Source organism: Pygoscelis adeliae, unplaced genomic scaffold (assembly GCF_000699105.1).
Source record: "Pygoscelis adeliae isolate BGI_AS28 unplaced genomic scaffold, ASM69910v1 Scaffold38, whole genome shotgun sequence".
Classification (NCBI taxonomy): domain Eukaryota; kingdom Metazoa; phylum Chordata; class Aves; order Sphenisciformes; family Spheniscidae; genus Pygoscelis; species Pygoscelis adeliae.
In genome coordinates, this window is record NW_008825614.1 from 10,812,892 (window position 1) to 10,839,958 (window position 27,067).

General features: G+C 47.7%; 1 protein-coding gene across 1 annotated transcript; it reads right to left on the reverse strand.

Moving 5' to 3' along the window:
- IQSEC3 (IQ motif and Sec7 domain 3) lies at positions 1 to 26,497 on the reverse strand. Its single transcript, XM_009332900.1, has 11 exons — positions 25,410 to 26,497; positions 20,342 to 20,503; positions 9,518 to 9,640; positions 8,694 to 8,860; positions 6,489 to 6,628; positions 5,499 to 5,624; positions 4,270 to 4,369; positions 1,739 to 1,900; positions 867 to 959; positions 165 to 208; positions 1 to 81 (listed from the first exon to the last, which is right to left on the reverse strand). Exons 1-11 carry the CDS (start codon positions 26,495 to 26,497, stop codon positions 7 to 9), a joined length of 2,280 nt encoding a protein of 759 aa, XP_009331175.1. The 3' UTR covers positions 1 to 6.
- Positions 26,498 to 27,067: the final 570 nt, after the last annotated feature.

Here is a 27,067-nt window from a genome sequence, read left to right on the forward strand (position 1 = left end):
CCCGTCCTAGCAGTAACTTTTAATTGTATCTCTGGAAATTGGTAAAATTGTCAGTCTGGCTGGGGAGGCATTGATTAAAACCTGAGAAAAGAAACAACAGAGAATGTGAGAAGAGCTGAAGTGAGAGAGAATTACTTACCTCAGCTGCTCCGCACTCTACTTACCTCCACTGTGCTGTCCGAGACCTTCTCCCCCAAATCCTTCTTGCCTTGAAATAAAACAAAAGATCTCACTCATGAGGTCTGTACCTCTAGTCAAGAGCTGGCCCTCATACGGTGGACTGAAAAGCTAAAGGGAGAGATACAGGGCCAAACAGGACTCTTGACTGCAAGAACAAATCCAGACCCTCTTGCAACCTGATAGCTGCTTAGTGGGGTAGGGGGAGGCCCCTTTGGAGTCCTATCCTTAGGTCTTGATCTCAGTGCCATTCTAGTGAGTTGGTAGCCACTCACCTCTGCACTTGATTTTTGCTGGCATACAAGCCAAGGCATGAATGGACACAAAGCCTTTGATACAAAGAGGCTGGTCCAAAGTGTTGGTGAAGAGGTTGGAGGAAGTTGATAGTGCAGTTACTGTGTTGCATCAGTTCAGGGAAGAAAAAGTGTGCCAGGTTCTCCAGCAGTTACCTAAGCTCCATCAGTAACGCCTCTTTGCTAGAAGTTACAGCTACAGACTGGGTAATGAGACTTTAATGGCTTTTCTAGGGTATTTGAAGAATGCATATATTCTCATATTTCCACTATTTCTCCAAGGCTAAAGGGTACAAAACTGATCATTTCTTTTTGCAATTATTCTCACAGGAATCAACGTGAACACATTTGCAAAGGCAGCACTGCTTGACCAAGAGAAGTTGGGCATCCTCTTACCTGTTGGAGAGCCTTGCTTAGACTGCAGTTCCATCTGCGCTCCGTTGGTCCTTAATGAGAGAGTCTTTGCCCCTTGCTGTTTCTCCAGCTCCCCTGCAAGACAGAAGTGAATGAGGAGAGGGATGGAGGGAAGGACACCAGCATATTGAAGGAGCAATATGGGAAGTCAGCAACGAGAATTAATGCAAGAAAGTACACAAGAGTATCAAGAAGTGAGGGAGAGGGGAACAGCCAAAAAAACCCCAGAAACTGGAGAGGACTTGACATGTGGAGGAACTTGTATATCTCCACACGACCTTCTGTGTATGACCTATACAGAATAGGTTGTGGCTGCACAGGAGGGGACCACTGATGCTGAGCTACTTTGGCTCATCAGTTTATACATGGAAAGGCCATCAAAGGCTACATGGACATCTAATCTGTGTAGGACAGGCCACAGAGGGACACAGTACAGACTGCTTGTCCCCTGGATATTCCTGGAGTGAAGGACAACTCTGCTAAGGCTACCAGTCCTGTCCTGTACTTCCCAGCTATCCACAGATCATATTTGCATAGTCAAAGGAGTATGGGATGGAGAAGAGTCTTCTGGGTCTGACAGTCTAAGCTTCACTATTCCAGGCCACTGTATCATACAGCCTGTTTCATAACCATCACAAGTAGTTAAGTTCTTCCATTTCTCCTGCTGGCAGGTGGTCACAGAGCCTGACTGCTTTTTCACCCTATCGGTGAACACAAGAACAATCCTGTGCAGACTTGTGCTACTCATCCTATTTCCCCCTGCTCCTGAAGAACCCATTGCCTTTACCCTTTCTCCCTTGTAGACACATGCAGCGTGATGGCATTGGAGTATGAATTGTATTAGAGGCCCTTACATTCAATTCGTATCTGCTCCAGCTCTGTCACTTCTGCTATTGACTCTTTCAGATCTTCCACAAACTTCTGCATTTCCTCAGCACCCAGAGCACAGAAGTGTAGTACCTGTTTCTTCTCTGACCCCGAAACTGGAGTCACCAGTGTGATGCCATGGGGGTAATCTGTAAAGAAGATGTGTCAATGAAATAAAGAAGCATTAGGCATTATTAGTCCATTCATAGTCCAACTACTATGGAGTAGTTGTCTGCTTTGATATCTCTGCAGGACAGAGTTTCCAACATGAGTCCAAAGGAATGGCACACCTGGAGTTTGTCACACTGCAAACTGTGGGAATCTGCAGCATTGCAGCCCTCCAAGGGAACAGAAAGGCCAAGCTGTAGCAGCAAGGCAAGTGCTACCAGCACCACAGCACTGCCAAAACCAGAAAACTCTAGCTCTTAGGTACACTTAGGGCAACATTGGCTCTGGGAACCTGAGCACAGAGGTAGGACTGTAAAGCCCTTCTGAATCTGTGGAGGAGTAAACATTATATGTAAGAGGCCAACTGGCCACTGAGCAAAAGATAGAGAAAGTCCAGTCACAAGTGTAGCAAGTTCTCTGCACACTCTTGTTCTGCTTCTGTTGGCTGAATCTCCAGCCACCACCTCCCTGCACCCAGCCTGATCTTTAAAACACAAGGTCTTTTCTTACGATATTTTCACTCTCTGGGCATGTCCTTCCATTTACATTCCCGTGTGTTTTGCCTGTCGGGGAGTACTAAGCAGAGACCTACAAACCCACATCTTTCTCTTTACCATTCTCTCTGCACAGCACAATTGAGTTCCCTTGGCTCCTGGAGTCAAAGTCAGAACAGCCATTAACATCCACAGTGACAGGACTTCTCCCCAGTCTCTACTTCTATCAGCAGAGAACATGGCAGGGGTGTTAGCATCTGGGTGGGGTAGGGAGCTCATTGTGCTGTGCAGAGAGAATGGTAAAGAGAAAGATGTGGGTTTGTAGGGCTCTGCTTAGTACTCCCCGACAGGCAAAACACACGGGAATGTAAATGGAAGGACATGCCCAGAGAGTGAAAATATCATAAGAAAAGACCTTGTGTTTTAAAGATCAGGCTGGGTGCAGGGAGGTGGTGGCTGGAGATTCAGCCAACAGAAGCAGAACAAGAGTGTGCAGAGAACTTGCTACACTTGTGACTGGACTTTCTCTATCTTTTGCTCAGTGGCCAGTGGTTTCAATCCTTTTTCTCCTTCCCTCTCACCTTTCTTCACATTTAATTGCTCTCTTCCCCTGTCCTGCATTCTCTTCTCCTCTACTGCTCCTGCATCTGCCTGCCTTCCCCACCCTCTTCCTTTATCAATCTTTACCAAACAAGTCAAAGGACCAACCTGCTATTTGCTGCCAGCCCTCAGCTCCCCCCGTTTGTGTCCCAGGCCCCTTTTCCCACCCTCATCTGTCTGTCTCATCTGTTCAGATCACAAGCTCTTTAGGACATCTGATTTTCTGTCTCTGCAGGGGATACACAACAGGATGCCTTTGCCAGAAGATCCCTGGGCACTCCCAGGATAGTCACGATACCCCTGAAAGTTGATCCCAGCTCTAATGGTGCCTCCTGGGGATGCTCAGTTATGAATGACTCTTTTCAACGTACCGGCATGTGAAAGCCTCTGCATGCTGCAGAGGGTAGGGTGTTGAGAGAGTGACTCGTGCTGCCAATAGGGTAGAGGGAGGATGTAAAACACAGTATAGCCACAGTGCTGCTACAGTCTTCCTTCCTTGCAGCATGTTCTGCAGGTGCTCACAAAAACCCCAGTGGGCATCAGCCATGCTTGCCTGGGACTGCTGTGCAGCCCAGCTGCCTGCACCAGCAGGAAGCCTGCCTGTTTCTGGAACTCCTCCACCACACAACCAGCCTCAATCATGACACATCATGGCTCTATTCCCAGACCATCAAGGTCAGGCTGACTAGGGCTGGCCTCTCGCCATGCTTTGGTGGGTGCTGTTCCAAGGGCTTTGCTTCTGTCTTGGGAAGCTTTCAGCATGGCACAGCATGGCACAGTGCAGGGAGGCAGCAGCAGCACCTGAGCCTTTATCAATGTCAAAGGTAGAGGTGGGAGTTGTGACTTTGGGCATGAGGGGAGAGGGGCTAAAGCTGGCGGCAACAGTTTTTTCAGCAAGGTCCTCCACTTACAGTTGGCTCCTGACAGCTCAGTGAGACATATCTAGGGACTGATTCCCTCATTCCTCCTCACTAGTGCTCTCTCTGCCACCATGACAAGCCAGATCCTTCAATGAGCTTAAGTTCAGCCCTTCTGCAGGTGCTCAGACCTAGTGAGAGGTACCAGGAGTCTCTTCTCATTACACTGTATCTGCACAGTGATCTCCTCAGCACCAAGCCTCAGTTTTCTCCCCTCCACTTTTAACCCTGATGGAATCTCTCTTCTGATGCAAATTCACACTGGGTGACACAGTCCCCTCCCTTCTTCTCCTTTTCCCTGCCAAACACCTCCAGGCAGCCAAGGAGCAATGGACTTACATTCATTCTCAAAGAGATGGAACTGCATCCCTAGCAGGCCGACGGACTTGCAAAATGTGTACGTTGAGGAGCTTTTCTTCTTGGGGCAAAGCTTAAGGATCTGTTGGAGGGAGAGATGCATCATTGGGCAGGGTGTTGGGGAACAGAGAGGCAAGAACAACGCAAACTGCTCAAAGCAAAAAAGCTTTTTGCAAGCTCTGTTAATTGTACATGAGAGTAACACTTGGTGACTGACAGGATCTTTGCCCAGAAAGCTGCTTGGCATGCCGCACTTGTAACAACGCTTCTGAAATTCTGTATGCATAGCCCTGGGGCCCACTTGGCGCTCTGTCTCCCAGGGGTGCTGGCTTTTTGATGCCCACAATTGACTTTGCAAGGGTAATTCTTTCCACTGAGGGCCAGATCAAAAGGCAAAGGGAAGCCTCTCAAACATATCTTAGAGCTGGGAAAAAAAGAATATGTGAATGCTGCACTGCCCTCGCTCCCTTAGCACTAGTTCTTATGGATCTGATTTATTCCATGGAGTAGAGGGATAGCAAGGAGCAGACCCTCTCCCCAGGTTCACAATTGTACAAATGGGTGCAGAGGAATAGGTGCGGAAAACTCTCTTGTCCTCTGCTCCTACAAAAGGGTTTGGTTTTAGCCTTACATTTGCAACATCCACAGTTTCATTTTGCCATTAAATTCAGCAGAACTTCCAGTCTCAGTGTACCTCTGCCCTTCCTTGTACCTGTCTGAACTCAGTTGCAAGGTTGCTGGGGCAGGACACTTTTGAAAGTACTATACACATTTGGGGCTCCAGTAATATCTCCTGTCCTACAGCCTTTGCAATGTTAGAAGGCAGTGGTTTTAAAGTGTCTGGCAGGAAAGATTTAAAGTGCATGGGAGGGCTCTGTCTACTATAGTACAAACAGACAAAGAAATGAACCTCCCTTTCATGAAATGAACCTCCCTGCTGGCAAGGCATGAGAGAGAGCAATGACATTGCTTGGATGGCTGTGGGGTGTGACAGTTCATTTTTTCAAGGGTTAGAGGAGTGTTAGGTTTGGTAGGTTTTTAACAGTGAAGGATCCAGAGCTGCGTCTTACAACGTTGATGGACCAGGAGATCGTCTGTCCTTAGGACAGGGGTGAAATGGATGTTGTGGACTGGTTTTAGATTTCTGATTTCTTTATAGAAATCAGGGCGAGTTTTATCACTGCAGTGCCTAATTGCCAGAGCACACTCACCACCAGCAGGTCATTGAAGAGAAAAACTTCCCTCTGGTGAGCTGCCTGCTTCTGCACTTTGTTCACATCAGTCACTTCGTACAAGCGGCTGCAGCAGACCAGCCGGCGATGGGGCACGGACAGAACCTGCAGAAGACCCACAAGAGCATGCAGGGGCTGAGGGAGGTGCCATTCTGGGTCTTCCCCACCCTCAGCCTGCACAACCCTGCCCAGTGACAGTAGCACAAGCCAATTCTGCCCACTCTGCCCACTCACATCGTCTCCTCACTACCACTCCTCACCATCACTTTTCCTGCTGGTGCAATAGCAGAGAGAGCTATGTTTTTGTGATCTGGATAAATCAGAGGAGTGGGACAGGCTATAGGCAACCCTCTTGCTCATACATCCTATCTTCATATACCTCTGGCTTCCAGTCACTGGGTGACTGTTCATCTTCTCTCACCCCGCTGGACATCTGCAGGTTTCCTGGGCTTTGAGAAATTATTCTGCTCATTTTGGGTAAACAGTATGTATGGTTTTGCATTACAGATCAGTTACTGCTAAAGAAGCTGTCTCTGCATTTGAGGGTCTCTTAACCCCAGTTCCCTATATATTAGGGAACTCATTACAGACAGATGGGTGAAATTGTTTTCTACCACTTTGCCTTCCGCTTCCTACACCCTCACAAGACCTGAAAGTTTGAAACACTGCAGGGCGATCACTGGAGCATTGGCAGGCAGGACCTGCAATGAGATTCTCGGGCAAACAATTACCGCGCCAGATACTGTAAACTCTGGCCAAGGAGGCCAAGGAGATCCCCCAAAATTAGGAAAGAATGAGATAGCAAGAAAAAAGGTGTTTGGAGAAAAAGGAGTGAATTCATCAAGACAAGCAAGGAAAGTATTACAGAAGAGGAGTAAGGGCATAGAGGAAAAAGGCAGAAAAGAGGGCCAGTGAGGGAGGTGGGGGTGAGAGGGGTGAGTGGGTACCAGCGCGGTTACGGGTGCTCACCGTTTTCATTCCAACTATGGACTTCTCCACTTTGGTGACATAAGTCACATGGTCCTCATTGGATTTTAGCTCTTTCTGCTGGATCCTCTCGTAGATCCCCACAACCAACTCCCGTGGGATGTCAGCACCGTCGTCCACCCCTGCCAAACACAGGAAATGTTAGGCAGGCTAGGCAGGGAGAAAAGGAAAGGGAAGAACCGGTGGTCCCTGACAGGCAACTACTGCCTCTGCACTGTGCAGTGCTGGGAAGGCTGAAGGGAAAGCCTTCACTTTAGGCTGTCTTCTTTCTTGCTCTAACACACTTAATGCACCAGCAGGAGAGACTGACATCTCTAAGGCCAATGCAGAAGATTTCATTATTCTTTTGCTCTGCATGGTGGCTCCTTTCCATGTGTTCCCTAAGGTTTTATAGCCACAATTTCACATTCATATATCTTGGGCCGCTCAGCAGCAACCCCAGCATTGATTTCATATCATCAGAAGTGCTAGATGTGGATGAGATCTATGATGGGATCCAGCTGCTCCTCCTGCCAATGCAAGCGTCAGCTCTCCTGTTTGCTTGGTGGCCTCCACCATTTTCCTTCTGTGGTGCCTCCTAGGAGTAATACTTTCCTGTTACTCTGTCTGTGATATCTCTGCCTTGGCCCTGTCCCTTTCCTCTTTTACATCTCCTTAGATAACTCTCCAAATTTTGCTGTCTGACCCTTGCAGAGCCTGGCAGAAAAGTTTTCTTTCACCCTTCCCTGAGCCAAACACCACTGCCAGTCTTTCCTCTGAACTGAATTCCTTCAGTCATTTTATATTGATATTCTCTGCTTTCCCTCCAGCTCCCTGGTCTGAGATATACCACACTGAGTGATGCAGGTGAGGAACTGCTGAGGAATGGAGAGGCATTGTCATCTCCCGGCTCCCTCATCAACGTTCTTGCAAATGTAGCCTGAATACTCTGTCTTTTTTCAAACACAGGCTGGTGAAGCAATTGACCTGGGCATTGGCCTGCAGGTGAGTCTGGAATGAACTGTCTCCCTGTGTCTGTAATGGGGTGACATTCACTCACTCTAGTGAGTTGTGGTGTGTTACACACTGGAGGTGAGTGATCCTCATGTTGGCTGAATTCATTGTGATGTGAAGTGGCAGATTTTCAAGCAACTCTAAGTGTAAGTTAACACAAAAAAACCTTTTGAGTTAGTGCTATCAGCTGTGATACCAAAGGGGATGAGGGTATCAGCCCCATTCAGTATCTCAGGAAATAACTTGAAAGTGGGCCTCAGTGTCACATTACTAGTCTGAAGTGGATGACAAATTGGGGAAGGTGTGGGAGGCAACACTTTCTGAACAGCAGTCAGGACGAAGAAACAAGTCAAAAGAACCCACAGAAGTTCAAAATCTATATAGGGATTTACAGTGGAAAAACTTTGAGAGAGCTTCATCTGAATTGCAGATGTGCAGTAAGAGACACTTGGAAGATGGCTGCCCTAGGATGACCTAGGAGTGAACATGGCTGGGAAATTAGACAAGAATTTGGCTAGACATGATGTCAAAAAGGCCAAACAATACTAAGCTGCATTAGCAGATCTGAAAATAAGGAGGAGGCAGTGGCTGTATATATGAGTATGTTGTGACATCTGAAAAAGTGCTTTTAGCAACCTATTACCAAGATGGGAAGGACCGACCTTGAAAAACAGAAGAAAATTGATTTGGGGAACTAATGTATCAGAAATTGCAAGGAGGTAATGTATGCATGAACTCTGTCAGGCCTACAGTTACTATAAGTAATTGCAAGCAATTAAGAAGGGGAAGATTTAGCCTGGATAGAAGGAAAATGTGTTCATATATTCAAAGCAGCAAGGAGGGGAAGGGCTTGTTTAGCACAATCCAGCAGGCTCTAAGAAGGATGGATCTGAACAATAGGAAAATGTAATACAATGGACTGCTTCCAAGCAGTGAGATCTATTAAAAGATTAAACCATCTCTCAAGGAAAATGGTTGGTTTCTGAGAAGGCTGGACAGCTTTCTGCAGAAGACAAAGCTTAGATTTTCCCCTTCCCCAGCATCCTAGAAGACACCTCAAAGGGCCCTCCATGTCTGGCTCACAGGGAGCAGCAGCAGCCCCAAAGAAAGGCAGCTCCACTAGGTTTTTGCTGCCTTCACCTAGGCAGAATTTAGAGCAGCAAGAGGGCAAAAAAATCAAAGCAGGATCCTCACCTCTCAGATTGCGAATGAAGTCCTCCAGCATCATCTTCCTGTCAGGCTTGATGTTGGGGCTGTACATGTCCGTATTGAGGAGGATGATTGCAAAGGCCAAGATGAAGATGGTGTCCGGGTTGTGAAACTGCTGGACCACATCTGGGTTACACATGCAGTACCTCTGGCTGCAGCAGGAGGGATGCACACACTTAACATGGAACATGGGAGTCCTCTGCTCCAGGGTGGCAATGCCTTCATCACAAGTGGATCAAATTCCTCCTCTTACTCCACCTCTCACACAAATGAGAAGGAACTGACTGCTCTCTGAAGGCAAATTTACCCACCAATGGCTGAAGTAGGCTACTGAAACATCAGCCTTCTTGTCCTCAGAACCAAAGCGCAAGTGAGACTAGAGAGGACTACTTAGGCTGGTGTCACTATGTAAGGGTAATATAGGAGGTGTCTACTCCAGCCTGCCCTGCTAAGGGCAAAGCACTCCTCTGGATGCACCAAGGGAGCAACTCAGCACCCCTGCAAGCCCCAGTGCTGCTCTTCCTGTGAGTCACCAATGAACAGGGAGTCCCTTGCTGGAAGACATGTCAGGACTGGCCTCACTCTGGCCCTTTGTGCCCTTCATGCCACTGAACATCTGACAAGGACAATGGCTCTGCTGCAGCAGTGGCACAGAGGATTCCATGCTTCAGAAGCCCCTCCATGACCATCTACTTTGGAAGGGAGGTCCCTGGCCATTCACTCCATGCCTGCTGCATCTTTTCTGCCTTGGGTGTGCTCTCTGCTTCCACCTGGTTGCAGCAGTGGGGCTGCAAAGCTCATTCTCTTACCTGAAAGCCTCAATTAGCCGCTCAACCTTCTGCGCCTCCCCCTGCACGCGGATGTGGGCCTGGAATTTCCGCAGGGCTTCATCCAGCTCCATGCCTGAGAAGTCCATCTCGTCCACCACGCAGCTGTGGGAGGGGGACACAGCCTTCATCAGCACCTCCTCCCACGGAGGACACCAGACAGGCTCCTTCACTGCAGTGCCAAGGCTCAGTCCCCAAGGGAAATACCATGGGAGAGGCCCTGAGACATCACTACAGCTGCCCAGATCATAATAAAAATGGGCAGTAATTTCAGACAAGTGATTCCTGCGTTCTATAGCAGATAAGCAATTCTTGTGCCTAACCATATATATATATGCATGTGTGTGTTTATACACCATGATTTATATATATCATATCATACCATATACAGCATATATATTTACGTATAAATATACAGAGGAAGTGTATATATATATGTATATGTATTGATATTTATCTGTATCTATATAGATACAGATATCTAGACATCTATATTGACATAGATATTTAGATACCTATATCAATACCAATATAAATATAGATATAGATCCATCTATTTCTGCCTTTCCTATCATCTGGTAATCCTTCACACATTGTCCATCCCTCCCTCCCTCTCAGCACATGCACTTGTTCACTACCCGCTTATCCATCCTTCTCTCATCTCTATTCACTGGGCTGTTCCTGCACTTGTCCTCTCCTCACCTTCCATTCTGTTCAGTATACATCCCCACTTGCAACCCATACCTTCTTCGCCACTCTTCACTCCCACGCAACCACTGCAGCAACAACATTCATTATGTCTTTAAAGACCAGAGCCAGCTCAGAGAAAATAGGAAATGGAAGCTGTTGTACAGAAATAACATTGCAACATCAGCTGGCTTCTAACATCAAGGCCGGGTAAAACTCTGCCCATGTAGTCAAACACCAGGAGTCCCCAGCAATTTATTCTGTCCAAACCCCTACTCATTTTATAAATTTCTACCCATTCCACACAATCTTTTCCATTTCCACCATACTTCAGTGCCATGCTTCCCTGTTATCTGCTGGAAATCCTTCACCTCATACATCTGGTATCACTTTTCCTTTCACAGTGATGCATTGCACACTGGTAATTCATAGCCAATGTAGATATCCAAAGAAGGGGATGCCACCTCTCGTTTCCCACTAAAGCATTCTCAGCTTATAAAAGTCCTACTGTTAGTCTCGAAAACCTACTACTATGGTTCCTGCTGTCTGTATTAGTCAAATAATCCAGTTGTTCTTATTCTTACTGCATGATATTTTGGTCATTTGTAATGACAACACCTTCCCCATGTGGCTTCAGCACATTTTGTTAGCATATTCCTACCTTTTGTGTCCAGGTCATTACTGCAAGCATTAATCAAAAGACTAGACTCAGAAAACTCTGCTCATGACCTCCCTTAGGCCCAACTTCCCATTTCAGCAGAGTATGTAGGCACTAATGTCTGCATCAGCCAATTCTCTCCCCTGTTTATGATTCCTCTGCTAATTTCTCTCTCTTCCACTCTCAACTAACAATTTCTCATGTCAAATGCTTTGCTGAAGTCTAGAATTACCTTCTGCACATCCCTTGTCTAGAAAACCAGTTATTTTAACAAAGACGGACATTGAATTAATCTACTCTCCACTGGCTTTGGTAGGTACTATTTACCTTTCTGTCTGCCATTATTCTTTCCCATAAATAAATTCTCAAATCTGACATTCTATCTGACAGACCAAGAAATTCACAGGTGACAAAATCCCATTTTCTTTAAGCCTTCCTTAAATACAAAGTTGCTAATTTGCTAATCTTCAGCCATATGGCACCACCTTGACATTATAACTGTATTAAAAGTTCAAGGACTTCATATTTTCTGCTTCTATATACCTCGGATGCTAATTCTATCTCCCCCTCCCCCCCTTTATTTCATCCTCTGTATTGTGTTTGGTTTGCTTTCTCATGTTGTAAAGGATAAACTGAACCCAAATTTAAAGTTAGGAGGAAATTCTCCCCAAGACAGGTTGTCTGGGACTGTATGAGGAGTGGTACAGGGAAAATAGAGGGGGAGAGGATTAGCTCTCTTCTGGATCCTTCCATTTCCTAGGATTATCCGGACATTTACCAAACAAACCTCTGCTAATAAAGGGATGTGCTGTCATCAGTTTCTTCTTCCTTTCTGTGATAAACTGGAGATGTGTCTGTTGGTCTTTTCTATAGTGTTGCAGTTTGCTGTAGGCTGTTGGGAAGTGTTTTGTGAGCTAGGCTGTTGAATGCCATGTGCAGCCTTGCTAGAATAAAAATCTATTGCATGATGTATCAAATGGGTGAGGGACAGGGTTCAAATGCTCAAAGACGTCTCTCCATTCCTCCATTCCCCTATTGATTCAAGAGTTGAGATATCATTGCTTAACTGGAGTGACACCCACAGAATAACTTACCAAGAGCTCTGGCTGAACAGAGTGTTCAGTATCTTCTAAGGTTGGAGTTGTTACAACCTCAACTAGGAAACGTGGGCTCTTTCACTGCACAAACTCCATATAATCAAAATGTAGGAACAATTGGTGAGGAGCAAGGGCAGAGAATCAATGGGGCTGCTCTCATAGGAAATCTTACATGAAATCTTTCTTTCCCTCTCCAAGAGGTGGACTGCAGAAATGCTCACAAATGGTTTCTGGCAACAGCAAAAACTTCCTCCACTGCCTCCTTCCTTTGTTATTTTTATTTTTCTTATACTCACATGTCCCCTGGGTTGACGTGAAGGCATTCTGCTTCTTGGAATTTATCTTTGATAGTAAGAAAAGTTTTTCTCTGGATAGTCATTATTGTGTTCACAGCTGCAACCACCTCTGCAGTTGGACTTTTGTTATTATTTTTTAATCTTTTCCAATGCGTGATGTTTCTCAGCATTGACCCCAACGATTTTGCTGTTATTGTCTGCTTCCAGACATGTGAAAGCAGAGTCCTTGCACACACCAGTTAGGTGTGTGACCTTAGCAGGTCACCCTAGTTACTCTGATCCACCAGCATTAAGCCATGTATCTTTCGCTCCCTCCCTCATTGATCAATCCTTCCCCCTCCACACAGGCTGCTGTAACACATCCTCCCCTTTGTGTACAAATCTCAAATAATAAAGTCAATGCCCTGGATACAGAAAGCATCGAGCCTTTATTAGGACAAGTAGGACAAGGCAGCTGTTTATTGCTCTTTTCAAACTCAAACAGACACTGCTACATGAGTTATGCTCAGCTTCTCCTTTGAGAGTTTCTTTCATGGACTGACAGATGCAGGTTTACTTTGTAAATTCTAAGATGAACTCCTGGGAGTCCCTTCCATTTGTCTCTCAGCCCAAAGAAGGGTGCCCCCTGTCCTGCTTCCTGAGAAAAGTTGACCAGGCAGAAAGGACAGGTTAGGAAGAAAGTTTGACTCAAGCAAAGTCAGCCTGAGCTTGCATTTGATTTATCTGACAAAGCCTGTGCCAAAGGCCTGAGGAATAGATCCTAGAGGAGCCATCAGGTATGCTGCTACTTTCTGCTGCTAGACAGACAGAAAGAATGGTGGATCGTAGATGTCTGATATTTTTTGTGAGCAAATTTGACACAGCGAAGTCCATTCAAAGAGCCAAAGAGCTTTATGCCATGGGGCTGCCATGTTCCTGCTCCTCTTGTAGGTGGCTACAAGTTTTGCTGCCTTGCCTGACCTCAGATTCCTGTACAGACTCCCATTAACTTTCTGAATGCACTGTGGTGCCTATGTCAGAGCTCCCCTGAAATGCAATGCAACTTTTCTTTGTGAAACCAGAGCAAGGAGGTCTTTTACTTCCAAGGTAGAGACCCTGGAAGCTGTCATAGGATGTCTTGGCAAGTATACTGCAAAAAGTACGTAGATCTCCTCAGCCTCCAGAGCTGCAATGTAAAAGGCAGTGTAACTGTATGCGTGAGGGGGGTTTCTCTCTCCAGAATTGGGTTTGCCAATGTAAGAGACAAAGGTTGGGCTGAGAGCGGATGGCTCTCTGCATCCAAGGAATAAACCAGCAGCTTATGTGCATGTGCCAAAATCAGTGCTGAGTTCATTTTTCCACAAACAGCAGAACACCTGTGAGATGCCTATTCCAGGACCACCAGGACGCCTGAAGGATAACAAAGCAGGGGCAGAGTAATCACCTTATAAAATCTCCTCCTGTTTCAACTCCCTCCTCCCCACGGACTTGCAACAAGCCATGTGAATTGAGCTCACCGTGCATCCAGAGATGCATTTAGCCCAGTACCCACAGGGACAGGACTTTGGATGTTTGGATCATGTTGCTGAAGTGAGCAGGAAAAGTGCTGACACCTTGCCTCATAAACAAGGTGGTGGAGTTTGAGGGCTCTTGTGCCACCTGTATACATGGGGAGCTTGGTCTCCCCTGAGGCACTCAGCAAACAGGCACCTCACAACTGCAGAGAATTGCACGCCAGGTGACAGGCCCAAAGGGTGGGCTCCTAGTTGGATCATTTTGCTCAGCTATGACCTCTGTGGTGGCCATACTGCCTCCTAGGCTGCAGGGCATAGATCCCCCAAAAGGGGGTGGACATAGTGGCATCAGAGCTGCGAGGATTTAGCACAAGGCTAAGCATGGCAAAAAAAGCCTTGTGGCGAAAGGGTTCAGTGAAGGCAGGAAGCAGCTGTATCGTGTGGGGCTGGGATCTGCTCACCCAAGCGTAATGACCTATTTTCCAGCTTTTCCGCTCAGGTGACAATGCAGCAGGAGCTGGACTGCAACTAAAAGCATCTGTAATGAACCTGCAGCCCAAGCTCAGGGAGGGAGCATGGGGCAGCCAGGTGGAAAGTTTAAAACCACAAGGCACAAAGATATTAATAAAAACCATCCCTCTTCTCAGCTTCCCTAACCCTACAAGCTTTCTGAAGATGAACCAGGCTTAGGGTGGACTGCAGAGGAAGAGCTCAATGCCCTGGGAGGAGGCTGCCCTGCACGTGTTAACTGAGGCTCACAGAAAGAAGAGTGAGCAGGATTCACTGATTCCTTGCACCAGCAGGCACGGGCATGTGTCCCAATCCTGCCCTCCATACCCTCCTCGTGTGAGGGTAGTCTCTACAATGGAGACCATGGCCCACACCAGTCTTTCCTTTCTGGGGGATGCTGCACTAGATGTATTGCCTGTTTTTTTCTGGGGCTGAGTCACACCTACTTGCCCTCCCAGGGTGCTTGGTAGCTCACATGGCTACTCACTTGGGCATCCACTCCTTCCAAAGCAAGAAATTGCCTAGTGTACCATGCCTTGCACCGGAGCTGCCTCGCAAGGTGGAGAGCTGTTCCCACTCCAGGCACATTGGCCATGCAGGGGAAAGTTCTGCCCAGCCTTCATCTTCCCCTCCAAGGGACATTGGGAACCCTTGTACCTCAAGGGACAAGGGAAATCACTGTTTCCCTGGGCACCTAGGCAGGTTCAAGCTGCACCTTCAGTCTTTGCAAGCCTGGCATGGGAAAGCTGCTCTTGTTCACAAGTTTGATCTGTGCCACAGCTCTGCTTGCAGCAGGAGGTCAGAACTGCCTAACGCATTCTTCCCTCTGTCCTGTTTCCATCACATCATTATCTATTGCTCCACAGCACAAGCTGCAGCACTGTGCTGCTCAAACCCTCCTGTAACGCAACTCCCCTATTGATCCTCTGTAATGGCCTCAGTGAGAAGGGGAAAGGAAGCTAGTTTGGGCTAACCTGTCAAGTTCACTCTGCCGGTCCAAGAGGAATCTAACACTTCTTTGAGAGACAGCCTCTTTGCTGGGCTCCCAGCTCTGCACTTACACTCCTAAGAGCAGCTTTTCTCTCCTGACTTCCCAGGAGAGAAAGAGAAGACAATACACGCTTGACAGACAGGAGAGCTGCTCACCTCCTCTCACAGGGAGAGTGTGTCTAACAGCAACTCACACTCTAACACCAACCAACTCCCGACTCAGCACAATGTCTCCTCTGCTTGAATCCCTGCCCCTTTCTCCTCTGACAGAAAATGCACCAGGACAGCCACTTCCACACTTCCAAGTCCCACAACCTGAACACAAACCATCCAGTACCAGCAGCACAGCCAACAACTCCATTCATGGCATCACTCACATTATCTTGTTCATGAATGAACTATAAATGGGAGCAATTCCTGAGTCAGAAACAGGTGGAGGGGAAGAATGAACTAAAGTTAAGGGAAATATGAATGAAGGAGAACAAAAGCAACACATAAACACAGAATGAAGAGTGCACAAAAAGAATGAACAATACCTCTGAGCATGTAATACAAAAGAAAGGAATGAAGAAAGGATGCAAGAATGATGATGTGTCTCATATTAAAAATATGTGTTAATGCCTGGGGCCTGACTTTTTCAAAGTAACAAAATGATTTTTCTGCAGTACTTGCCAAGTAGATTTGATAATAATTGCTCAATACCAGATCAGTGTTTTAGTGGTCCAGGCTACCTCTCTACAGCTGTATTCCCTGGACCAGTAGACATTGAAACCCTGAGGTAGGTCCCCAGTGATTCCTCCCAGCTGGCTGCAGGGCAGGTTGTGGAAGCAGATTCCCAAAAGACGCTGGATCTTACTGTGGGTTGTTGGATCACAGTGAGTGGTTGTTACTGTGGGATGCTCAAAATTGGTTACAGATGGGATTTATCCCCTGTAACATACAATGCCTAAAAGCTAGATGTCCAGCCTAAACTAGCACATTGAGAAAAACAACACTCTTGAGGGACCTGTGTCTCTCTATTGACTAAAAGGATTCATAAATTGATAGAAGACACTAAACTTGGTGGTGGCTAACAATAGGTGAGAGAAATCCTACTTCTAAAGATTGAAGCCTTTTCTGCAAGAGAAAATAACATACTGCATGTCCCTAAACAGACAGGCCTGAGCAGTTCAGTGTTATTAAGGATGTGTGCCAATTATAGTCAGATACTGTTGAAAATCCCCTGCTCTCTCCCTTGTTTCTATGGCTAGTGTGTATAATTACTTGTGAGTTATCCAGACACCTTTTCTGGGTTCCAAGAAAATCAGGTAAAGGTTGAAAGGTAGAGTAGGAAGATGGAAGGGAGAATATAATTTCAGGGCATTTAGGCACTGGGCATGCAGGTGTGGGAAAGCAAAATAGCATACCAAAGTGCTCAAGCCTCATACTATGCTTACCCTCACTCATGCCCCTGCCCGTGTACATAAGAGGCTTTGCAACCAGCATGGCACTTCTCTGGACTTCTGCATTTACTAGGTGGGCAGTAAAGAGGGATCATCTTCACAGTGCCAAATGCCACTGTGCACTCCTGGGCTCTGTTGCCTGACTCCAGGAACAGGCAGTGGTTGGCTTGTTTGTCAGCCAGCACAGCTTCAATACCTCTGGAAGCCAAGAGAAGTTTGCAGAGTATAGACATACAGCTGGACTTCCAGCTGAGTCTGGAGTTTGTAACCTGGGCAGCTCTGCCCCGCCTCCAAATGCACAAGGGAGGCTGACACTTTTGCAGATGTTTTAAAAGCTGTCCTATTATTTATTCATGCAGTTGGGTTAATTCAACCTAGCTGCAACAGAAACAATGCTTACAATACACAATTCTAACACAAGTTTTCACATCGAGCGAAAGCTAAACTAACATAGCAAGTGGCATTAATGATTGAAATTGCTTTCAGGAGGGAGAGGATGGGCCAGGAAAGCTCCAGGGCCAGGTCTGGGATGTGAAAGAGCAGAGACATCTTCCCCCTGCATATAGGCTTGCTCGCTACAGGTGGTCAGAGCTTGTCCAACAATTACTGCCTGCTCATGGCCACCCTGCCTGGGCATTTGAGCTTGCCAGGACTAGCAGTGTCTTTTCTTCTTCTGCCCACTTGGGCCACAAAAATGACTGTGGCATTGGGCAAATTGTGCAGAAGCTACTGTAGGAGCTATTCTGTCTGCCACATGCTCTCCAGGGAATACCATGTACTCTAACACTGGCTTGTTAAGTGTGAGTAGATGTGGGGACTGCGAGACAGCCCATTCTCCCAACCTGTGCCAGTGTTCCTGAGCTAGTTTGATTGGAGTTGGCTGGAGAATGAGAATCAGACTAGGTCGTAGACAGTTCTAAAATGCAAAAGGTCTTTGAGCTGCCTCTTGCTCCCACACAAACAGCTCAGAAGTTGTGACTAGCCCTTGAGCTATAGTGCACTGGAAATGCCAGCACACTATACTATACTTCCAGCCCTCTTCTTCCTGCAGCATGGACAGGAAAAATATACAGGATGATAATCCTGGGCCAGAATTTCTCCTGGCAATGCCTTGTTCCCATGCATGTCACACTGCTGGGTGTGCAGCCATTGCCCAGCCAGCTCTCACAAGCAGTTGATGAAAATTTGCTTGCAAAAACCACCAACCATTGCTATGCCCAAGCTCAGAACTGACATAGGAAGAGAGTGAAAGGACCTGCAAACAGCACAGCTACAATCAGCTGAATGTGTGTGTTTTTTCCTTCCTGTTTTAGAACATTTTGTGTATATTTCATGTCTACTTTTATTTTTGCCTTTAAGGAAGATGAATCAGCAATTTATTGTGAAGAGGGGATGGCAGCACAGATTGTTAGTGCAAGAACATCATCTGTTGCCTGGAGAGATCAGACGCAGGTTTGAACCCCAAATTCAGACTCAGTTGCTTGATATATGTCCATGTACACACAGTCCGTGTCCAAGATATGTCCATGTACACCCAGCCTCAACAGCTCAGTTCCCATCTTTGAGCCTTGCTTTCTACATTTGTAAATAGGATGGCAGGGTCACTCTTTCATTGAACATTTGGAGTGCTATATTGAGGTGCAGTGGAAACTAAGAGTAATGAGCATGATGGAATAGGGTCACCTGCTTTAATGGCCCTCCTCCAACATGCAGAGACAAGACAGGCAACCACAACATAGCAGCTCCTGGGCACTGAGGCTGGGAGCCAGACACCAAGCTTTGCAATAGGGACTGTTCCTAGGAGCTGCTGACACAGAGTTTGTAGTCACATGTGAGGCAGAAGAATATGGTCATTTGCAGGGATGATGCCAAATTTAGGACTACAAGGAAGTGCCAGCCTATTGCTATCGCAATATTTCGCTGTCTGTGCAGAGGCTAGGTTTGGACTTCAGCAGAGTATCTGTCAGGGGAGGCAGCCCACACATTGCTTGCTGGAGAAAAAGAGGCAATTACTTTTAATTGTAGCTCTCAGCATGAAGAGACTGGAGAGAACATGTCTCGTTGCTGGCCAAATCAATACCCATACAGTATATTAAAAAAAGAGCTGGACCAAAGGTCAGGTACCTGCAGCAATAAGCAGCAGCAATTCCCTGGAGTAGAAGTGGTGCGTGTATTGGACTTAGGGTTTCCATTTGGCTTGGTTCAAGAGAAACCACTGCAAAATTCAAGGGAGATAGAGAACATATTTGAGAATTGGAGAGTATAATAAAGGATCCAGTGCAAAGGACTTCATGCCTAGTGGAAAGGCAGCTCTCACTAAGAACTGTGCTTCTGTCTAATAAAAGAAAGACCCAGCTGAGTGCTGGTCATCCCTTGAAACAGGTCTCTGAATGAGCTTGTTGCCCCCTGACTACATAGGTCACATCACCCTGCATGGCAGCCCTCACATTCAGCCTCTGGTGCAAACTCGCCCTGCTTTCAGTGTAGCAGTTCTCAGGGTGGGAGAGGCGGTGTCCCCTGTTCCTGATGTCCCCTTTTTATCATAGAGAGCTGTGCTTTCTCCTTTTCCCTCCTCTGAAGCAGATCAGGACCAAGCAGGAAACAAAGGCTCGTCTCAGTTCCCCAGGCCTGTCTTTGCAGAAAGCCTGTTATCTTGGACAACACTCAGAACAACAGGTAAGATGCTTTTCTTCCCAACACTTCAGACCCTGCTCCTGAGACACTGGGGGGGTAACAAGTTAGCGATGGTTACAATGTGGAAGGCAGAGCAACAGGCAGGCGCTGAGGTAGTATAGATCTCAGGTATTCACAGGATTTTGCAGCCCAAAATGCAAGACTTGAAAGAGGAAAGAGGTGTAGGCTGAGACGCATGGCTTGTGTGACCAGGAGAGGGTCACAGTGGGAGAATTGAAGGGAACAATCCAGCAAAGACAGCCACTGAACAGAAGCCAGGAGGAAACCTGAGATCTTGTTCAGAAAAGGGACAGCCCAGCCCACTGGAGTTTTTGGAGTGGGGATGTTCCTCAGTGCTCTGTGACTGCAGTGGTAATGATAAACCCTTAGTAGCATGCTTCCTCATGCAGGCCTCTTCATTACCACAAACAGGACCAACTCCCCTCTTATTATCCCTGTAGTGCACTTGGACAAACTGAAAAGGCCACCCATCTCAAAACTGGACAGAAAGAGAACCAGGTGTGGAGCCAGCATTCGCTGCTCCCTGCTGGTCTCACAGCAAGGAGCAGATATTCTTCCTCCTCTGCCTCTCTTAATACTTCCCAGAAAGCATCAGAGGTGCTTTATTTGGATGGGGTGAGACCCCAGTCACAGAGTTTCCCAACCACAAAACCTCCCAGCATCACTAGTTCTACCACCTGACGGTGCTGAGCTCCTGTTAGATGATCGCAGGCCCTCTGAGGAGAGACTGAAATGAAAGGGCTGCTGATATTAAGGGGGAAACACATTGCTGGGAAATGCATTGAGAGGTGCTAGATAGGGAGTAGGAATGGTGAAGTTCCTGCAGAGTGGGGATGGAGGGGCACGGAGGACGGGGTCCTTGCTCGTGCAGCCAGGAGCAGAGTGGGCTAGGAACTCCTTTACAGTGCAGGGAGGAGGGGAAGAGGTTTCCACACTTACTCCAGGACATCCCTGTTGAACTGTTTCTTGCTGTTGCCCAGGAACTCCCCAATCATCTGGCGGCTGAGGCCCTTCCGCTGGAGCAGGAAGTGTGCCACCCCAATGGGGGTGTCCGGGATGAAGCCTCGGGAGATCAGGAACTGGATCCCTTTGTCTGGGTTTCTGAAAGGGAAGGACAAAGGCATGGTGAGTTTGCATGATCTCTTTGAGGCATTATTTCGTCTGACTCACCTCATGGCTTGCAGCAATGCAGCCCTCAGTATGTGCATGGGTTCCTATGAGTTCATGTGTGTGGCAGGGATGGGACTGGTGGGGGCAGGGAAAAGTGACTTGGGAGAGTTCCCCCCAGTTGCCGCTGAGGACAAAAGGATGCCATGGGACCTGCTGTGTCACTTGCAGCGACTGCTGTCACCTGATGGTCACAAGTGCCATCCCACTGCCACAAAGGATCCTGCTGCACAATACCAGCCTCATCACTGATTCTTTTCTGCCATCCGTCTGCTCCAGAGTCAAAGGCCCTTTTATCCTCCCTGCCCCAGCTTGGTTTGTTTAGAGTCCCTGTGAGGACATGATTAGACTTCATGTCCCACACAGACAGCACAGGAAATATCAGTACGTTCAGCTGCAACCGAATGCACTCACAGAGAGCCATCCCCAGGGACCAGGGGTGAGAGTTGGGCATGTGACCCTTTGCTTTAGGGGAGCTGGAGTTGCACCTTCTGTAGGGCAGACAAAAGCAAAGGGGAAAACATAGCTGTGAAGAGACTTAGGAGACATTTCTGCCATGGTCTATGGGCAAATGAGGCTCAAGACACAAAGGGGGATAACCAAAGGTGGGCACTTTTTCTGTAAAAAAAAAAAAAATTCTCTTTTTCATACATTTTTAGTGCTCAGTGTTGTGTGACACTTTCTACCTTCTTCACCTGAGCCTGGTGCTGGCTGCCTGAACAGAAATCCCGTGCTCAGATTTTCTTATCTTTTCCTCCACTTCCCCCACTCTTAGCTGTATTGTTCTTCCCTTCTCTATTGATTTACCCCCTCAGGCAGAAATCTCTGTGTGTGGGTAGATGAGAGCACGCACCTGGAGAATGCCTTGTCAGAGCTGGGAGAGAGCTCCGTGCAGCTCCCAGACAGAGGGTTTTTCTCCCTCTGTGGCTGTGAGTGCCTCTCTGAAAACAGGCCTGGTGCTGAGTGGGCCTGACTGCCTGGTTGTGGGAGTGATTTTCTGCTTGTTAGTGTGCCAGTGTCTGTGCCCGCATACACAGCTCTTGGGGGGTAGTGCGTGTTTCAACAAGCACACGTGTATGTGTGTCTATGTCCTGTACGTGCAGATTTCTCTTGCACCATACATGTTCCTCAGAGCCCGTGTGTCTGCGCATTTTGGCTTTCTCCTCATGTCTCCATAAGCCCACATGTTTCTATGTATCCTGGGAGTGGCTGTGAGCCTCTGCGGTGCCTGTCCCACAGTACAGACAGGAATGAGTATGTATGTGTGTATTGTGCAGGAGGTTTTCTTCCTATATTTCAGTCTGCCCCACTGAAGGGTGTCTGTCGTGATGCATTCCTACTGAGGGGAATTAGTGCAATGCTAGGACCATTTCCACATTCCTTTGGTTCTCTGAGCTGGTGAGTGGGGAGAGGTAAGAGGGTACCTTCTTCATAAAAGGATGCCATACTTCCATTATTAACCCAAATTCAGGGATCTTTGTCAAGGCTCAAGGAGTGAGTTTGCTCTGGCAGTTCCCTGGGGTAAGGAAAGGATAGGATGAGATCTCAGAGCACGTGAATGCATGATATGCACAGGCACAGACTGTGACACTGTCAGGTGGTGAAGGATGTGGGTGAGCAACATATGTCTAGCTATAAGGGGATCAGCATTCAGGAGAATGGCCTGCTCCTTACAGGGGCCTCACGGGTATACAAAAAGTAGATGTGCTTGAAATAATTCTGCTTACTCTGTAATTGTCACAAAGAAAATATCCTGGGCAGTGTGGGATCCCCAGAGAGAGTGGCTGGGAGAACAAGTCAGCCCATTAAATTTATGAACAGGAGAGCTGCAAGATCTGGTATTGAAAAACCAAGGCCTTCTTCAAGGAAAAGCAACAGTGTACCTTCTGTATTATCACACAGATCGCCTGGTTCACCTTTGAAGAGCACAGGCAAAGTTCTCTGCTAAGTGCAAAGGTCATATGGTCAGGGCTAAAGTCAAGCTAAGCAACAGAGATTCAGAAAATGCACCTCCATTTGCACACTTTGGTATTTGGCAAGGGACAGTATGGTGTACACAGCACGAGGATAATCTCAGCCACACTGGTGTGACTCCAAAGCCACTGGACTGACTTTGGATTCACTCCAGAGGAGCTGGGAGCTGAATGTGGCTGGAAAAACGCAGCTCACACACTGGTATGGATGTGCACATTTCAGTAGAGATAGCACATGCAATGCAAGAGGATGTAGCATAAAACAGTCCAGCTGTGACAGCCCTCCTGCACTGCCTAGACTATAACTCAAATATACATGCTCGCACTATTCTTCCACTAACAGCAGCCTTTCATCAGTTTTTCCCTGGATTCAATTTGTTCTCCACAAAATCCTGATAACAATACAGCATCTCTGCCACTGAACACCTGCAGATGTATCCCATGTACTGCAGCATGCAGCTTTTACCCAGATGTGCAGCAGACAACTCCCCTTCCACCTCTCCTGAGTATGATCCCTGCTATTCTCTTTAGTGTTGCAGGGGTGTTAAGCACAGCCAGCAAATGCTGCGGGATTCCTCACGTCCTGCTGGCTTTCCCTCTACCCACGCAGCCAGCTGCCCACACACACTGAGTTATTACAGCAGCACTGCATAATGAAGCACTCTTCGTTCCAGGGATTCCACCCCCTCGCTGTGGAGTGGGGATGGGGAAAGTGCCACAGCAGCGCAGCATCAATGTGTTCCCAGGGGCCTGCTCCAAGCCAGAGCACTGCTTGGTGAAAAAGCAACTCAAGGCTGGATAGACTATGGCAGATGGTGCTAGCAACTGGAGGCTTTCAGCTCTCGGTCCAGGGGAGCTATCAGCAAAAAAGATGTGCGCACAGGCATGCACGGCCTCAGCTCCATGCCCTGTGGGTTGGTGCCCACATTGCAAACCCTACAATGGTAAACTGGCTCCTTGCTAGAGATTGGCAGGGAAACCAACAACCAAATAACTGCAGAAAGCTGAATGGCCTTCCCAGCCCCTTGGATTGAGGTACACTACAGTGTCACAAGGGGAGCCATGTGTCCCTTAGATCCCACTCAGAGAATAAAAAAAAGGCTTCACTCCCCAGAGCTAACAGGTCAGTTCCCTCCCTCCTTGTCCTCCAACGTTTTGTCAAGAAAACTGAGCCTTTACAGGTTACCGCACATTATTTCAGCAGCTAGTTTCAAGGGAGCAGGGGAGGCCTGGCTAGGAAGTTGTGTTTCAGAGCTCCACAGTAAGTCTTCTATCCCACAGGGACCTATAAGATGCAGTGAACCCAGGTCACTGCATGAAGGAGGACAGCAGAGCTGCTTCCCCAAAACAGACCTGGCACTGCTGATGTCACATGAATGCATGCCAGGCAGATTGGGGGAGGAGGATAGGCTGGGAAAAAGCATTTTCACTCCTGCTTTATCTTCACATCAGTGCTCATGTCAACTGTTCAGGAAACAAAGGAAAACACATTGGGTGGAGGGACTCCTGCCAAGCATGGCTGAGAATACTGAAACACTTAGTAGCAGAGACGTGAGCCCTGCATCCCACTCCAGCAGTTATCCCATCCCAACATAAACACCAGAACATCTGTGTGGACCTGGAACTCTCTCTATCATAATCAACCCCCACCTGTGTCTGGTGCCTACCTTCTCTCGTTCCAGCCTGCTTGTGTTCATCCGGCAAATCCGTGTGCGCCCAGAGCCTGACTTTGATACATACACATGGACCCACCTATTCACAACCTAATCTCAGAGCTAGTAAAATATCCTCCTCAGTTCTGTAAAAGTCCCAAATCCAATATCACTTCAGTTCTGGATGTGCTCTGAGCCCGCCCTAAAAACCTCTCTTCCAGGTTCCTGCCTCCTGGAGTCCACAGCCTCCATACTACACATATATAAATCCTGTACATTGCCCCCTTGTCTGTGCAAAACTTCTGCCTAGGACTGTGTAATCTTTAGTCCTCGCTCTGACCAAAAGGCCCATGTTAATGTGTGGCAAAACATTCTTCTAGTATGGGTGCACTAAAACCCCAGCACCTTCATCAGGGGACTAAAATGGAAACCAAGACAGCATAAGATGAGAGTGTGATGATGGAGCAAAACCTAATATTTCTCATGGCTTGCTTTGATGAGAAAAGTCTCATCACTGAAAGGCAACGAGCAAATCTAAAGCTCCTTATAGGAGCTCAGCTGCTTTCTGCCAATCCAAAATAGACTATGTGTGACCCCTCGAGTTAACCTCTTCTGACGGTAATGTCTGGGCTGCTCTGCTTTTGCTTTCACACCTACAGCCTTTCCACGGGATATCAGACTTAGATGTGTGAGAGACTGAGATGACTAAACCTGGTCTCTCAGGTGAAAATCTACCCAAATACCAGAAGGAAAATGACAGTCAGAGCACTCATACTGGGCTAGCTAAGCTCAGCTCTGCCTCTCTCTCTTCGCTTGGAAATGCCCCATGTTAAGTAACCAGGGCTGGGTTTACATCCCCAGCTATGCTTGTTCCTTTGCAACAGCGTGGAGTAGGAGCCTAGATCCCTGGCTCAGCTGGTAGATGCCAAATGGACAGCAACTGGCACTGAATGGTCAGAACTCAGGAGAGCATGGGCACTATCATAGGGTACTGGGCTTGTTCCTCTGTTGGGCAGAAGATCAGAACAGCACTTGGGGGACTTTAGGGAAAAAGTTTCTGGGCAGCCAACCTGTGGTCTGCATTGCATACTCAGAGGGTCATGCCCTTGAATACGAAAGAACTTTCCTGGAGATGGAACTAGACCAAGAGCCTGCCATCTGTTTCTGTGAGTCATGAAATAGGCTGGGAAACATGAAAGAGGAAGAGTCACTTACATATTAAAGAGGTTCAGCCCAATGCGGTAGAGGCGCTTCCTCATAGTGTCTGTGGAAAGTGTAGGGGACTTGCAGCTAGCTGGGTTCTCGCAGTGGTACCTTGGGAGGCTGAGGATCATGGCCTGCAGTGCTTCTTTCGAGGACACCTCAGAGGCTGACTTGGCTGAAGTGGAGGTGCTGCTGCTGCTCAGCTGCTCCGAGTTGTCTGCATTCTCAGACTCGGAGCCTTTGCTTTGCCCTGTCTCGTTGCTAGCATCAAACTGGAGCTTCTGCACTGCCATCTGCCCAGGCTCGGCACTGCTGTCTCCCGTGCCATTAGTACTGACATTCACCTCGGTGAAAGTGTGGCTGTTCTGGAGAGCTCTGGACTCAGGTAAGCTCTCTGGGGCAGCTGGTGGTTCACTGGCTTCTCCCTCCCCTTCTCCTGGGCTTTCTTCAGCCTTGGTAGCTTGAGAGAGCCCAGCCTGGGCATTGCTGCTGAGGCAGTTTGCCATGGATACCGAGGTAGACGATGAGACAGAGATGTTCTTGTTGTCAATCTGGACTGTGACGTCTCGAAAAGCCATCATGAGAGTGCTGCTGCTCTTGGGTAGGGTATCTGGCAGGAGCCCTTCCTCCTTCTCTTTGTCCTGCAACTCAGTTTCTAAGTCTTGGTTTGGCTGCATTGAGCTGGCACTGAAGGTCTCCCTTATCTGGTATGAGCCCCCATCTTGCAGTGAGCACATGGTCTTCAGGCTCCAGGTGCTGAGGGCATCATCAATAGACTTGGCCAGGGACTGAACTTGTTCTGTGAAGGAGTCCTCCAGCTCGGTCAGTGCCCCACTGATGGTGGCTGGCAAAGATGGGGACCTCACCAATGGGATGCCCACAAAGTTATACCCCTCCACCAGGGCTTTCTCAGTGGAGAAGCTCTCCGAGTTCTGGACCCGGACTTTCCTCAGAGAGATGCGGCGTGGCATGCGGCTCTCCAGCAGTGAGTTGCGGATCTTCTCAAAGTTCTTGCTGAGCTGGTACTGCCGGAAAGCAGTCTGGATGGTGCAGGCTGCCCTGCGAGATACCAGGTGACCTCCGTATTTGTGCTCTAGCATTTCGATCTGAAAGACATACAAACAGGAGAGGTTATTTTTTGTTAATTGACTTCTGATGGCTTTCTGTGACCCCAGTTCCTACACTGATTAGTCTGTAATGACTGTCAGAGGAACTTCTAACACTGAATTAGCTTTTTCCTGCACTGACGTGCCCTTGATTTCAATGGAAGGTCCCCCTTTGGGCATGGCTGGCTAAAGCATTGGTACTGTGAGCTTCCTCGCAGCTGTAACATGATCATGCCTCATCCTAGAGTGCCAGCCATACAAGCTGGAGCCTGGAGGTGCCCTTCCCTTGCAGACCCACTTCTGATGGCCTTTAGGGCAAGCTCATCACTGCAAATAGTGTTCCAGCAATGTGTCTTCCTGCTCAGCAGTGCTCTGGTAATGTCAAGCATCATCCCTTGTCTCAGGGTGTTACTAATGCTCCTCCCCTCCTTAGTCACCTTAGGAAATACTCTCAGAGAAAGGAGAAACCATTCAGAAAAAGGAAAGAAAAGCTAATTTTTAAACGCAGAAAATGTTGGCTTGATCATAGGAGCTAGTGAGAAACATCAGCTTCCATAGAAGTTA

What these genes read in the sequence shown, in the direction of transcription:
- IQSEC3 (XM_009332900.1), bottom strand. Translation starts at nt 26,497, where the DNA reads ATGCTAGAGCACAAATACGGAGGTCACCTGGTATCTCGCAGGGCAGCC. An exon ending in CTTCATTCGCAATCTGAGAG is followed by an intron (nt 6,629 to 8,693) that starts GTGAGGATCCTG and finishes TGTGTTTGGCAG; the next exon opens with GGGTGGACGACGGTGCTGAC. An exon ending in CCATAGTTGGAATGAAAACG is followed by an intron (nt 5,625 to 6,488) that starts GTGAGCACCCGT and finishes GGTCTTCTGCAG; the next exon opens with GTTCTGTCCGTGCCCCATCG.